Below are 12885 nucleotides of genomic sequence, written 5' to 3'. Positions count from 1 at the left end.
CAACATCCCTCATCATCAGGGAAATGCAAATCAAAACCACAGTGAGATATCACCTCCCACCTGTCACAACGGCTCAAATCAAAAACACAAGAAACAAGTGTTGGTGAGGATGTAGAACCAAAGGAAACCTCATGCTCTGTTGGTGGGAATGCAAACTGTGCAGCCACTGTGGACAACAATATGGAAGTTCCTCAAGAAATTAAAAATAGAATTACCCTATGATCCAGTAATCCCACTACTGGGTATTTACTCAAAGAATATAAAAACACTAATCTGCAAAGATATATGCACCCCTATGTTTATAGCAGCATTATCTACAATAGCCAAAGTATGGAGCCAGCCTAAGTGTCCACTGACTAATGAATGGATACACACACACATACACACACACACACACACACACACACACAAAAACACACGCACGTAATATTATTCAGCTATAAAAAAAGGATGAAACCTTGCCTTTTGCACCAACATGGATGGATCTGGAGAGTATAATGCTAAGTGAAATAAGTCAGCCAGAACAAGATAAATATATGATTTCACTCATATGTGGAATATAAGAAACAAAACAAACGAACAAAGAAAACAGGAGACAAATCAACAAACAGGCTCTTAACTACAGCAAACAAACAGATGGTTCCCAGAGGGGTGGGGGAGCAGGGGATGGGTGAAGTAGGTGATGGGGATTAAGAATATACTTATTGTGATGAGCACCGAGTGATATATGGAATTATCGAATGACTATAGTGTACACCTTAAACCAATATAACACTGTATTTAATTATACTGGAATTTAAAAAAAACCCTTTTTATCATTACGGAGTGTTCCACTTTATCGGACATTAGGATAGCTGTACCATCATTTATTAGTGTTTTCATAGTATACATTCCCCCATTTTTTTTCTTTCATGCTTTCAGTATGCTTATCTTTTAAAAATGTGTCTCATAAGCAGCCAAAGAGGTTTTTTTTTTAACTGAAGAATAGCTGACACAAAATCTGAGTCTCAGGTGTACAACTTAAGTGATTTGACAGATTTACACATTATGCTATGTTCACCCCACGTATAGCTACCATCTGTCACCATACAATGCTGTTACAATACCACTGACTATATTCCCTATGCTATACCTTTCATCCCTGTGATTAGTCATTCCATAACTGAAAGCTTGTACTTCTCACCCCCATCTTGTACTTGTACTTCATCCATTTTGCCCATCTCCCACCCCAAAAAGCATCTTTTGAAATCCAGTCTGTTCCTGTCTCTTTTAATGAGAGCATTTAGTCCATTTATATTTAATGCAAATATTGATATACTCTCCCATCTGGGTGTTTGCTTTCTATTCATCCTATCTGTTCTATTATTTTCTCTTTTGTTGGCTTCCTTCGCAGGTTAATATTTTTAAATCATTTCATCTTCCCTGTGTTACTTTTGTGGTTACACCTTCTTTTACTATTCCTTCACTGGTTACCCTGGCGATTACAATACAAATTTGTTATCAAGTGTGTGTTTTAATTATCAACTTACTGCCTCTCAGCTCCAAATCTCCTCTTCGTTGCCTGCAATGCGAGAATAAATATTTCCCCCTGGCTACCTAGTTCAAAGTTAAGCTTTGTTTGAGGAGGGCACTGGAGGGGGGGCACTAATGAAGAAAGTGGTTTCCGTTCTGGCTCTTACATGTTAGTTGCTCTACTGTGGAGCTCCCAAAGTGTGAGATGAATATGGCAGCTTCCTGGACACTCTGTACCGTGGCTTTATGGTAGGTCTGTGCAGTCTGCAAGCCACCTCCCCATGAGCAGCTTTCCCGGCACCCCTTGAGTGTGAGTGATTTTCAAGGCATTCGGGGTTTTGGCTTTTGGAATTGGCAGATGCCTATCCATGGCAGGAGGAAAATCAGCCCCCGACGCCAAGATTATTTCCATGAGTTTCCTCTGTCTCCGGATTTTGATAGCAGTGCAGGTGGTAGGAAGTGGATAGGCTCCGGGTATATTTTGAAGGCGGAGGTAACGGGATTTGCTGCTGCAGTGGATGTCAGAGCAAGGCACACAGGATGATTTCACAGTTTTTGGTTTGAGTCATGGAAATGAGATACGAGAGAGGGAAAGAGGGCAGGTGATGTGGGGTAGAGAACAAGAAAGAAGAGGGTGATGCGGACACAGGTAGAAAAGAACCATCTAAGAGGAGTAAGGAACAAAGTGAGGGCATGCAGGGTCGATGCCCTGGCGGTCCCGGTGATATGAAAGAATTGTTGGAGAGAGGGAATCAGAAGGATATCACCGGAAAGTTAGCATGAAAGTAAAGATGGGCTTAATGGCGAGAAAATGAGTCCACATTTTAAAATGATCTTCTCTTTGCTCATCATATACATTTTAACATACGTGTGATCGATACATATTACATTTATTTTTCAGTAATGATTGAATAGTTTACCACACAGTGTAAATCACAAAATACAATTCCTGAATTACATGCATAATGTGTGAGGCGAACCAGAAAAATGAAACATCATTGGTATTAATCGTCACGAGAAATAGATCAACCTTTCCGTTACGAAGTGTGAATTCAGATATTTAAGGAGGTAAATTCACCACTGGATTCTTGTATCTTCAGAATTAAAGAGGTAGTATGTACACTCAGAAAATCAGAAAATCAACATTGAAGTTCAGTCGATGAGAGGTGTGTGTGTGCGTGTGTGCGTGTGTGTGTGCTGTATTAGCAACATCAACACGTCAAATAGCAACCTTGTTAACAATCACATTTCCTAGGGATACATGTGCATGGCTGTGCCTTAATCATGCAAATATCACCCAAAATTACAGACGGTAGCAGAAACTAGATAAATTAGTTGCCTATCTTAACCACTGAAACGATGTTTTTCGTACGGAGGGAAGAGGATTTCCCAACTTTTTCAAGGTATGGATGCTTGTTGTTGACTTTTCCATTGATTTTGAAAGATTTTTGTCTACAAAACTCATTACTAGCTAGTGTTCATTTTTTTTTTTTTTTTTTTTATTAACCAAAGATCTTTCCATTTGTTAGAATTTATAAGCTGCAAGAAATGACTAATGTTGCCCCGGAATCGAGATAATTTCAGTCCCAACGAAAGTGTTCCTTTCAGGGCAGCCTCTGCAGCCTTGTTTTGGCAAATGCATGCATTTCAACAATGCTTTTTCAAAAGAGCCCACAAGTCCTCTTACCTGACTCTCTTAACGGACCCTGTTTGGGAAATCAATCTATTAAGGAACAAAATGCCTATTGTTAGATTCTTCTTTCAGAATACTATTTTAAGTTTTTCTCCTTCCTGCTTTCTTCTTACAGTCACTCGTTTATCCATTTCTCTTCCTTCTTCTCTTTTTCTAACCCAGCTTTTGTTTCCTCACCCCCTTCCGGTTTCCTCGTGGTCCTCGAGGGAATTCTGTCTCCTCCTGTTCTATTTCTTCAACCCTCAGATTCACATCTCCTCCTGTTACGATTGGTTTCCCATAGACAATCTGTTCCTGTAGGGTTCATCACCTCTTTTATAGAGAATTGTGTATGGAATCTAAATTATCTGGCTATGTAGTGATCCACAAACATATGTGAACGGCTCACAAATGCAACATGTAATTATCCATTGTTGATTTCAATAAGGCATAAGTCCCTTTGGTATAAGCTTCCTGTGTTCAAGACGTAGCATCAGTAAATTCTTGAATTTTCTATGTTGTTTGGCATCTCTGTGAATTAAAGACATTAAGGGTAAATCTCACTTTAATACTTTTTCATTTTTTGTTGCATTGGGACAGATTTTTTGTCTTGTTCTTTAGTCCAAGTTACATAGTCTTTGATGCTTCAAAGGTCAGCAGGAGTCTAAAACTGGATTGTGAACTGAACTATACGGTTCTTCTCCCGACTTTTTACAGATTCACCATGTGGCTGACTGTAGGTCACAGGACTCTCCTGTCTATTTCATCAGGCCGACAAAGTTAACATTTGTTGTCCACTTATCACACGCTACTCACTCACTCAGCGGTGACTTACCCGTGACACAACCCTGTGAGCGGGTCCTATCGTTATGTCTACTTTACAGATGAAAACCTGAGACATAGGGAGGTTCGCCAATTTGCCCAAGGTCATCCAGTAGGTGACAAAGCTCAGATTTTAACTTGAGAAGTCAGATTCCAAGTCTGAGGTGCTGACCGCCATACTTTATTGCCTTCCTCACGCGGCAACTTGAAAATGCACACGCTGGCCTCCTGACTCTGCAGCTTCATCACTACTCCATTTCGTTCACCCACTTACACAGAAGCGTCCCTGTCCATCTTTCAGAACCGCTCTGGCTCCGACACTGTGAACTCTGTGCTTTCTCTGTCCATTACCTCCTCACCTTCCATGCCTCCTGGCCTAACTACTAAACGCGCTCAGCACCTTCACGGAGGCCCCCTGACCCTGCTCCCTCAGGGCCACTCGTGCCTCTTCTCCACTTCCCTTATTCTGTTGTCCCAGGAGGACTCTTCGAGGCTCCAGTCCACCTTGCATTTTTCTCCCTTTTCACTTCAGCCACTCTTTCTGTCTGGAATATTCTTTCCACCATCCCTCCCCTCTGTTTTAGCTTCATTAAGCACTTTACCCAAACTTCGAGCCACTCTCTGAACACCACCTCGCCTCTCCACGGTCCCCAAATACTACCTGCTCCATAATGTTCTTCCTGGTCATTTCAAAAAGTCAGATGTAATCTCTCCCTCCTCAGTACTCCCAACACTTAGTTTGTAACACAAACATAGTGCTTATTTAGTCTACCTTATAATCCAGTAATATGTGAATTCCCTTGGCCTCCCTTTTGGTTTATAATCCTAATTTAGAAGACCTAGCCCGATGCCTCGTGCTGGACTGGGGTATGGAGCAAAGGGCTAGAATAGGGAACAAAGAACTTAACAACTGAAAAAAAACTGTTTTATTTCGATCCTTAATTTTACTGGTAAGGACACTGAAGCCCAGTTTAAGAGACAAGTCGTGCTGAGAGTGGGAGACAGAAACTCACCGTTCCTTCCCTCCTTGAATGCATACCATGACTAAAATCGTATGTGCATGGGGCACAGCGCTAAGCACTAGGGATACAAAAGCAAGAGAGTTTACTAGTAAGAAAATCAGAGTCTACTGAGCAGAAAACAGGTTATTGCCATACAATGTGATGAGACAGTGTTGGTGGGATAAATATATAAATAAATGCACGAGGCAAAGAATTTACTATCTTTGTAATAATATTATGTGATCTTTCTAACAGTAAGTGTGAGGAAACATAATTTTTAATTCAGTTAATAAGATCCCATCCCAAGCGGTAGGAAGAAATGTCAAATCTGATTTGAACCAGACAAACTGATCTCTATCGGCTTGAAAAAGGGAGAGGACTATTGCAAATGGGGAGGTGATATTTTCCATCATACTCTGTTTTTCAGTTTTCCTCCCTTTGGTTTCTCCTGCTGCTCTGTGTTCAGGATTTAGCTCTGAACACTCACTGCCCTCCTGGGATAATTTCCGTCTTGTTTTTTAGCTGGCCGTATGTTCACGTCAACCAGACCAAACACTCTACGGACTTGGACTGGATGTACCCACTGCTCATTTTCTTTCTTTATCTCTAAACTTGAATGTTCTTCTTGTAATGTTAGCTCTTCTCACTCCCCTGAAAGTCAGCTTTTCTGACAGGTATGGTGCCTGCCTAATTTGGACGCCCGAGAGAGAGTGACAGGGTTTACGACAAGGGTATCTCCCAGACTTACGGCATGCCTCACCTGGAAAGCTCAGGTCTGCTCTACCCACAGTGCATCAGGAAGGACCTCCAGTTGGGTGGCGTGAGAGGGAGTTTTATTTGAAAATGGTTCCAAAACCTGTATAGGAGATAAAGCGCGGAAATACGTTTTGGAAATTTCCATGACGGCTGCTTGGCCAAGATCTGTTTGGTACCTGGTACTGAGCCCTCCCCTAAGAGATGGGGCTTCTGTACTGTTTCGGTGCCTGGCATTTTCAGTGTGTTGAATGCGGACCCTTAAACCAGGACAACTGTGTCTTATTTTTATCTTATCGTGGCGGGCCTTGCTTTAAGGAATTCTCGTATGTGAAAATATAGATTAGTATTCTGTACACAAAAGGATTAGAACCCGGTACTAGTGAGGGTCCAGGTAACTGGGTCCTCTCCTACGTGTACCTGGGGAGATAAACTGGCTTCCCTCAACAAGTGGGCAGAGTGTGCCCAAAGCCTATGCACTGTGTGCTCGCCGGATCGTGCAGCTCCGCTCGTGGGAACGTGTCCTGAGGAAACCACCCTGACAAGAGACACCGACATGTTAACCCGCCACATCATCCAACAGCGAAAAGTTAGAAACAACTTACAGGTAGATCAAAGATTGTTCAGTAAACACGTAGGTACAAAGGGACACATGATATTAGGGGCGCCTGGGGGGCTCAGTCGGTTAAGCGTCCGACTCTTGATTTCTGCTCAGGTCATGATCTTACAGTCCGTGAGTTCAAGTCCCATATCGGGCTCTGCACTGACAGCGTGAGCCTACTTGGGATTCTCTCTCCCGGCCTCCCGGCCCCTCCCCCTTTCTCTCACGTGCTCTCTCTCTAATAGAAATAAACATTTTTAAAAGTACATACAATATTACTGGATGTTTACAGAAAGCGCATGTGTAGGTGCTTATAAATGAAAAGGAAAGATTAACCAGCTATAAACAGCTCTCTCTGAGGGGTGGAGACATTTGTGGTTTTAACTCTTTTTTGAATTTTTAAATACCTTTCCTCAAACCTTCTACAGTGGAGATATATTATCTTTACAACCAGTAAAATGTTCAATAAACTCATAAATCCCATTTGAAGAGAGACAAAGATAAACTGGGCTGTGACTGTTTCCCATGATTCATTAGGGGATCCTCTTACATTTATGCCCTCATTACCAAACAACAGAACAAAATAGTCTTTAGCACCAATATCCTACAAGAGGAAACTATTTTCTTACGAAAATAACCTCTTGAATCTCCCCAAAAGTGGCTTCATTCCTGTGTTTCCAGAACAAGAAGTCAGGCATATGTTCTGTTCAAAATGAACAAAAGTCAAACATGTTTTACAGCCATTAAAAAGTTTGAGGTTCGGGACTCCCGGCCGGCTCGGTCGGTGGAGCACGTGACTCTTGATCTCGGGGTCATGAGTCTGAGCCCCACCTTGGGTGTAGAGATTACGTAAAACTAAAATCTTTAGATAAAAAATTGAGGCTGATCTGTGTGTGTCTCAACACGAGGGATGCCAAAGATAACACTGATGAGTAAAAAAAAAATGCAAGCTACCGATCTTTCGTACTCAGATTATATTTAAAAAATAATGCAACAACAAACTTTTCCCTCCAACTGTATGGGACAAAATACCAGAGAAATGTTGACAGAAACAGGCCTGGGATGACTGATACGCATTGAACTTGAAGAGAGTTACCGAGAGAGCTCTGGTGAGTGGGCGGGGGGAGAGGCAGGAAACAGGGTTTTGCGGGATGGGTGGGGTGGTGTTATTTACTTTTTACTTCGCATGCTTCACCATTCTTTACATTTTCTAAAAATAATTTTAAAACGTTCAAAAGGAAATCGGTAAAAGAGAGACACACCTGTGCTGCGGGCTCAAGGCCGAGGCAGATGGTACATTTTGCTTACTTACAGTGAAATTCCTGCACTTTTCTGGTAATGATAAGTGGTAATGATAAGAAACGATTCTCCCTCTTGGTGATTCTTTGGCAAATGTAAATATGGCCAACGGGCCTTTCTGACGTCTCAGCTCAAATATTTCAAGTACAATCTTAAAGATGTACAGTTGTGTAACGGGAGACTTACATGGTTTTTGAAGTGGAGGGCGGGCAGACACTCAGTGGGCCATCCCCCCTAACCAAACCGCTCTCCAAATGCACGCTGGAGTTGAGCACAGGCCAAAACGTGATGTGGGAAAGGTCTGTCTTCAATGACCATGACTTTGTCACGTAAACACTGCCCCTCATTCTTGTCTTGGCAAACCCCCTCCTTCCCTCTCATAATGTCCTTTCATTTCTTGTACCAAGGAAATGTGGTTCAGTTCCAGAAAGGAACTGAAACACATCCGTGTGAAGGTATAAATGACTCTTTAAAATATTACTTTTGTAATCAGATTTGCTTTTTACAGGTTAACAAAGGAATGAAGCTCTAATGGTGGAATCTCACACATCCACCAGAATATGGGGGCACAGTCAGTCCCTGACTCTGCTTATATATCCGCGGCGTCCTCCACGGTGGCCTCACATGTGCCAGGCACTTTCCAACTTACAGGTGATGGTATATGTCAGGACTCCGTTGCAGCCGGGTTTGGAATCCTATATACAAGTCGTCCCAGAGAAGACCGTTCTTTACCACGTGTCTGATGACGTCAACCCGGCTCCGAATCTGAAACAGACATGGAACGAAGAGCAGGGGTGACCCAGCCAGCACCGAGTACCGACCCCTCATGTCCCTGGGAGAAGCAGCTGTCTGGGACGGCAGGGACCCGGGCAGTCAGGGAGAAACGCCGACTACAGTAGATGTCACAGGCCGGGGTGGGGGTGGGGGGTTGGTTGGAGAGAAGGGACCTGAGCTCGGCAAGAAGTGAGGGAAGGAAAACGGGAAAGGGATCTGGAGCTGGGGAAGCGAGCCTCGTGGCACAGTCACATCGCTGGCTCGAAATCCACGTTCCAGCGTGTGGAGTCAGCAACCGCTCTGTGCCTCAGTCTCCTCATCTACAGAACGCAGATGACGGAACCTTCCTCCGAGGGTGGCTGTGAGATTAACTGAGTCGATGCACATCCAGGACTCCCGCTGCACGGTAAGCTTTCCGCACAAGTGGGCGCTACAGTGTTATTCTCAAAGTGGCGCGTTCCAGTCTCCCGCCGGAACATTCTGCGGCACAGCCGAGCGTCCGGGTCTCCGGCCGTCTGCGGGTTTCGGGCCTGCCTCACAGCAAGACCACCTCAGGTAGGGGGTCAGGCCCTTCCCTTTCGAGAATCTCAACTCCCGACACGGAGGCTCGGGGGAGGCGTCAGAGGAGTTCAGGATTAGCAGACAAGCAGAGATGGTTTGGAGTGTCAGCCGAGGGCTTACTACTCAGGTGACCTTAACCTGGCTCAGCCTCAGTTTCCTCTCTTACAGGACTGTTGGGAGAAAAAACTGATATCATTTATAAAAAGAAGTGTGCAAAGATCCGCGGTGGCTTCGACACGGCAGCCGCACCAGCGCTAAAGGTCACCAGGAGCTTTCTCGGTATCGGACGTCGGATTTGTCCCTGGGAAACAGCACACGGAAGCCACTAGACGCCAACTTCCGGAAATGACACGCCATTACGTGACGTAGGGTGATGAGATGGACACCCTGGTTTACTTGTCTCGCCTGCACCTTCCCTCCAAAAAGATGACATCCGCTGTGAGCGCGGACACAGCTCAGCGGCTCTGTTCCTCCGCCAGAAGATTTAGAAACGTGACTGCAGTTGGGCCGGGATGAGCCTGCCCCTCGTAAGACTGAGGTCTCGTTCCTCACACCGGGCAAGGAGATGGCCTTTCTAACCTTTCAATCTGGAGAAGAGCACACAGAAGACCGGGGGACACAACTGAGAAGGATTTGGGGTACAGGTGGGAAGGTCCTGGTGACTGATGAGCTTTGGGGGTGAGGGAAAGGGTCACCGTGTCAAGCGTGGCTCATCGTCGGGGGTCAATGCTGCCAAAAATCCAGAAAAGAAGAAAAGAGCGGTTCTAGAGAAGGAAGAGGATGAGCTGGAATTTGAACAGGTTGAAAAGGAGGTGATGAGAATTTGGAGATGGGGTGGCGATATCGGGCGGGCCGCTGACTGGAAAGAATCTCAAGCCCGAGCGTGTTGTGGGGCAGGACATACAGATTTTGGACTCATTAGCGGAGATGCGGTACCAGCAGATGAGATCGCCCAGGAAGAGGCGCGGGAGGAAGAGTGATTTGAACACAGAACCCCGGGGGGGAAACAAGAACTTTAAGTGATGCCTGGAGAAAGAGAGACCCTGGAAGAATGCAGGAGAATAGTCGGGAAGCGAAAAAAACCCAGGGGTGGAGTCACAGGAATGGAGAAAGGACGTCAGTTTGAAAAGATGGACCGGTCACACGCAATAAACCACCTGTGTTCTGTGCACTCTCAGGCCCAACCAACGTGTTCACAACACACGTATACAGGTATCAGCTGTCACGGAACAGGAAACAAAGGGAGTCGTTGACCAGCAAGAGATTTCACCTAACTTCAATCTGGAACGTAGGCTGATGAGGGGCAACCAAAGACAGAGTCTGTGGAGTCCCAGAGCGCGTGGGGAGGGGCGTCCAGACGTGCAGGGGGCAGAGGTGGGTTCCAAGGGCGACGTGAGGACACACAGCATGACGTACATGCAACCGCTGACCTGTTCCTATGGCCCTACGTGCTGTTCTCACTGAATACCTTCAGACAGTTCTCTGAGTAAATGGAATGGATTCTGGCGGGAGCCCAAGGGGGTGGTTTCCTCGTGATGTCCCAAAGCCAGGAGCTCTACACTTTGGAACTTAGGGGACCCCCGACCTAACAGCTAGCTGCTCACCCCCATAACTTAAACTGGTGACCCCAGACCAAACAGCCTAGCTGGCGGGTCATAGAGCCCACGGTCCCTTTTTAAAAAACTGAGTTAGTTTTCTGCTCATTCGTTAATCTGGGTATTTCACATAAAAATCCAGGCTTCCGAGTTCTCTGGAATATTCCGAGCAGCTGGGGCTCATCAGGCGCTGCCCCCTTCCACGTGATAGTCCCCACCCTGCTCTCCTGTTTCCAACCTGCCTTGAGCCAGCGGTGAGCACGATAGCATGTAAAGCCTGCCAATGACAAGTCCTATACAGACACAGAGAGCCCTACACCAGCTGGGGAAAGGTCTTGTCACTGGTAAATACAGATGAATCCCTTACTTCTCGAAAGTCACGTACAAAGGAAGAAAGATCAGCCTGCGGTAAGCAGCGGGGCACACGGGGAGAGGCCAAAGGAGCAACGCCCTCCACGTCCACGCAAGGTGACCTGCTAACCGGCGTCGTGCGCTCGGCTAAACTGCCTTGCGACGCGAGGCAGGAAACTATGTAAAGCTCAGCTCCCACGCATCCCTTCTGTGGCAGTGACTTAAGCAGAAAGTGTAGAAGCAAAGAAGGTTGGGACCTGGCCGGGGTCTGGAGGCAGGTAAGGGACGTCGCAGGGTGACAGATCTGTAGAGACCCAGAGGAGCTCATCCAGATTGGAGCAGGAGGAGGTGGACTGCAGTGGCCATGCATCTAGGAGACACGGAGAGCTGGTGAGACAGAAGATATACTTATGAGCTTGAAAGGCAATTAATGGTTTAAAAGAAAAACAAAAACAAAAACAAAAACAGAAACGGGCAGCATGAGAGGACTCTAGGAGCGCTTCCAAGGGTAGGCATAAGCAAACCTCAGCATGAGAAAATCTCCCTAAGATCCTGGCAGATAAAAGCACCGAGAGCCACATCACAGAGCACCAGGCACGATGATGATGCACTTCCCGGTGCATTTGAATCTGCAGCAAGCGGTTGCTTGCTTGCTTTACCCAGCAGATGTGAAAAAGCGACTTTCCGTTAAATATTTTACATGAACTTGTTAATCAGAAAAGTCTGAAGATGTATCTCCTTGAAGGCGAACAGATACCTCAATGTACAGATTTTGTAAATTCAGAATCTGGGGAGCAACATAGTGGCTGAAGTCTAGAGCCTAGAGTCTAGCTAGACTCTAGAGCCAGACAGCGGAGGTCAGCCCTGTGCCCCACCGCTTGCCAGCTGGACAGCCTGCGGGCAAGTTCCTGACCGCCGGTATGGCGTTACCCTCATCCAGAAGTGGGGGATATAGTGATCTCTGTCCATAGGTTGTTGCCGAATAAATGACTTAATGTTTATAAAGTGCTTAGAGCTATGCGTTTGTTAAATAAAGCAATAAATGTAATAGATCCATTTTGCTTAAAATGGGTGCTTCAACACAGGGTTCTCCTCTATGTGAAAACCCAGTTTTTTTTAAAAGCCAGAAAGCAGGCAGTAAGTCATTGGTTGTACTGAAGTTTCGACCTAGGATTCTCTTCAATAGCAAGTACTTTACTAAACCTTAAAATACAAATCAAATTATTAAAAAGGCGTTTAAGAACACATCTGTTATCCAAAGGTACGTTTAAACCACTACAATTAAAGTAGCGTGCGTTTATATGGCACAAGTAACAAGTTCAAGGGCAGACCGTATATCCTCCTAATTTCCCGAATGGTCGTTATGTTTACATTCACATAGAATTTAAAATTACAGTGCATGCTCCTGTATATTATTAGTTATGTGACTACCACAAAGTGGTAGAGTGGGAATACGTCCCATGGAAAGAAAAAACCAAGGCTTGGACAGGTTAAATCACTTACTCAAAGCCTATAATCAGCAGGGAGGGGGCACCAGTCCTAAGCTTGAAGCGGTCTCCAAAGCAATAGCTCTTCCTTTCCATTATGGCGCCACAGGTCAGGGATTTGCTCCAAACTGGAGCTCAATCAAAGATGTGTTGATTTATGTTGACTTAATTCCTTTTGTAGGGATGCCCACTGGGTCCACTGGGGGGAAGGAGGCAGAGGTCTCGAGGCTTGCGGGTCTGATGATAGCTTAAGCGGGTCGGGTTTGGGCAGTAAGCACGTAGAGGAGCCAATCTTTGCAATGGACTCAAAAAGCAGCAAGTATGGACTTCAGTTAATAATTATGTTTCAACACTGCCTCATTAGTTGTGACAACTACCACAGTAAAGGAAGGTGCTAACGATCTTCTGTGCCATCCTCCCAAGCTTTTCCGTAAATCTAAAACGACTCTAAAATAAA

The 12885-nt window shown here is 45.2% G+C and overlaps 1 protein-coding gene across 8 annotated transcripts in view; it reads right to left on the bottom strand.

Moving 5' to 3' along the window:
- Positions 1-988: 988 nt before the first annotated feature.
- The window catches only part of LOC102967256 (cytidine monophosphate-N-acetylneuraminic acid hydroxylase), a 334461-nt gene continuing 322564 nt past the window's right edge, over positions 989-12885 (bottom strand). For 4 of the 8 annotated variants that reach the window (XM_042985586.1, XM_042985588.1, XM_042985587.1 and 1 more), the window contains 3 exons: positions 8310-8425; positions 5768-5863; positions 989-3715 (listed from right to left, as the gene is read on the bottom strand). In XM_042985586.1, coding sequence (XP_042841520.1) covers positions 5788-5863; positions 8310-8425 — 192 coding nt within the window. In that variant the 3' untranslated portion in view covers positions 989-3715; positions 5768-5787. Of the gene's footprint in view, positions 3716-5764; positions 5864-8309; positions 8426-12885 lie in introns of those variants that run through there. The other 4 variants (XM_042985584.1, XM_015540452.2, XM_015540459.2 and 1 more) reach the window with 2 other exon arrangements.

Source organism: Panthera tigris, chromosome B2 (assembly GCF_018350195.1).
Source record: "Panthera tigris isolate Pti1 chromosome B2, P.tigris_Pti1_mat1.1, whole genome shotgun sequence".
Taxonomy (NCBI): domain Eukaryota; kingdom Metazoa; phylum Chordata; class Mammalia; order Carnivora; family Felidae; genus Panthera; species Panthera tigris.
The sequence above is the reverse complement of the archived record's forward strand: the minus strand, read 5'-3'. Positions and strand labels throughout refer to the sequence as shown.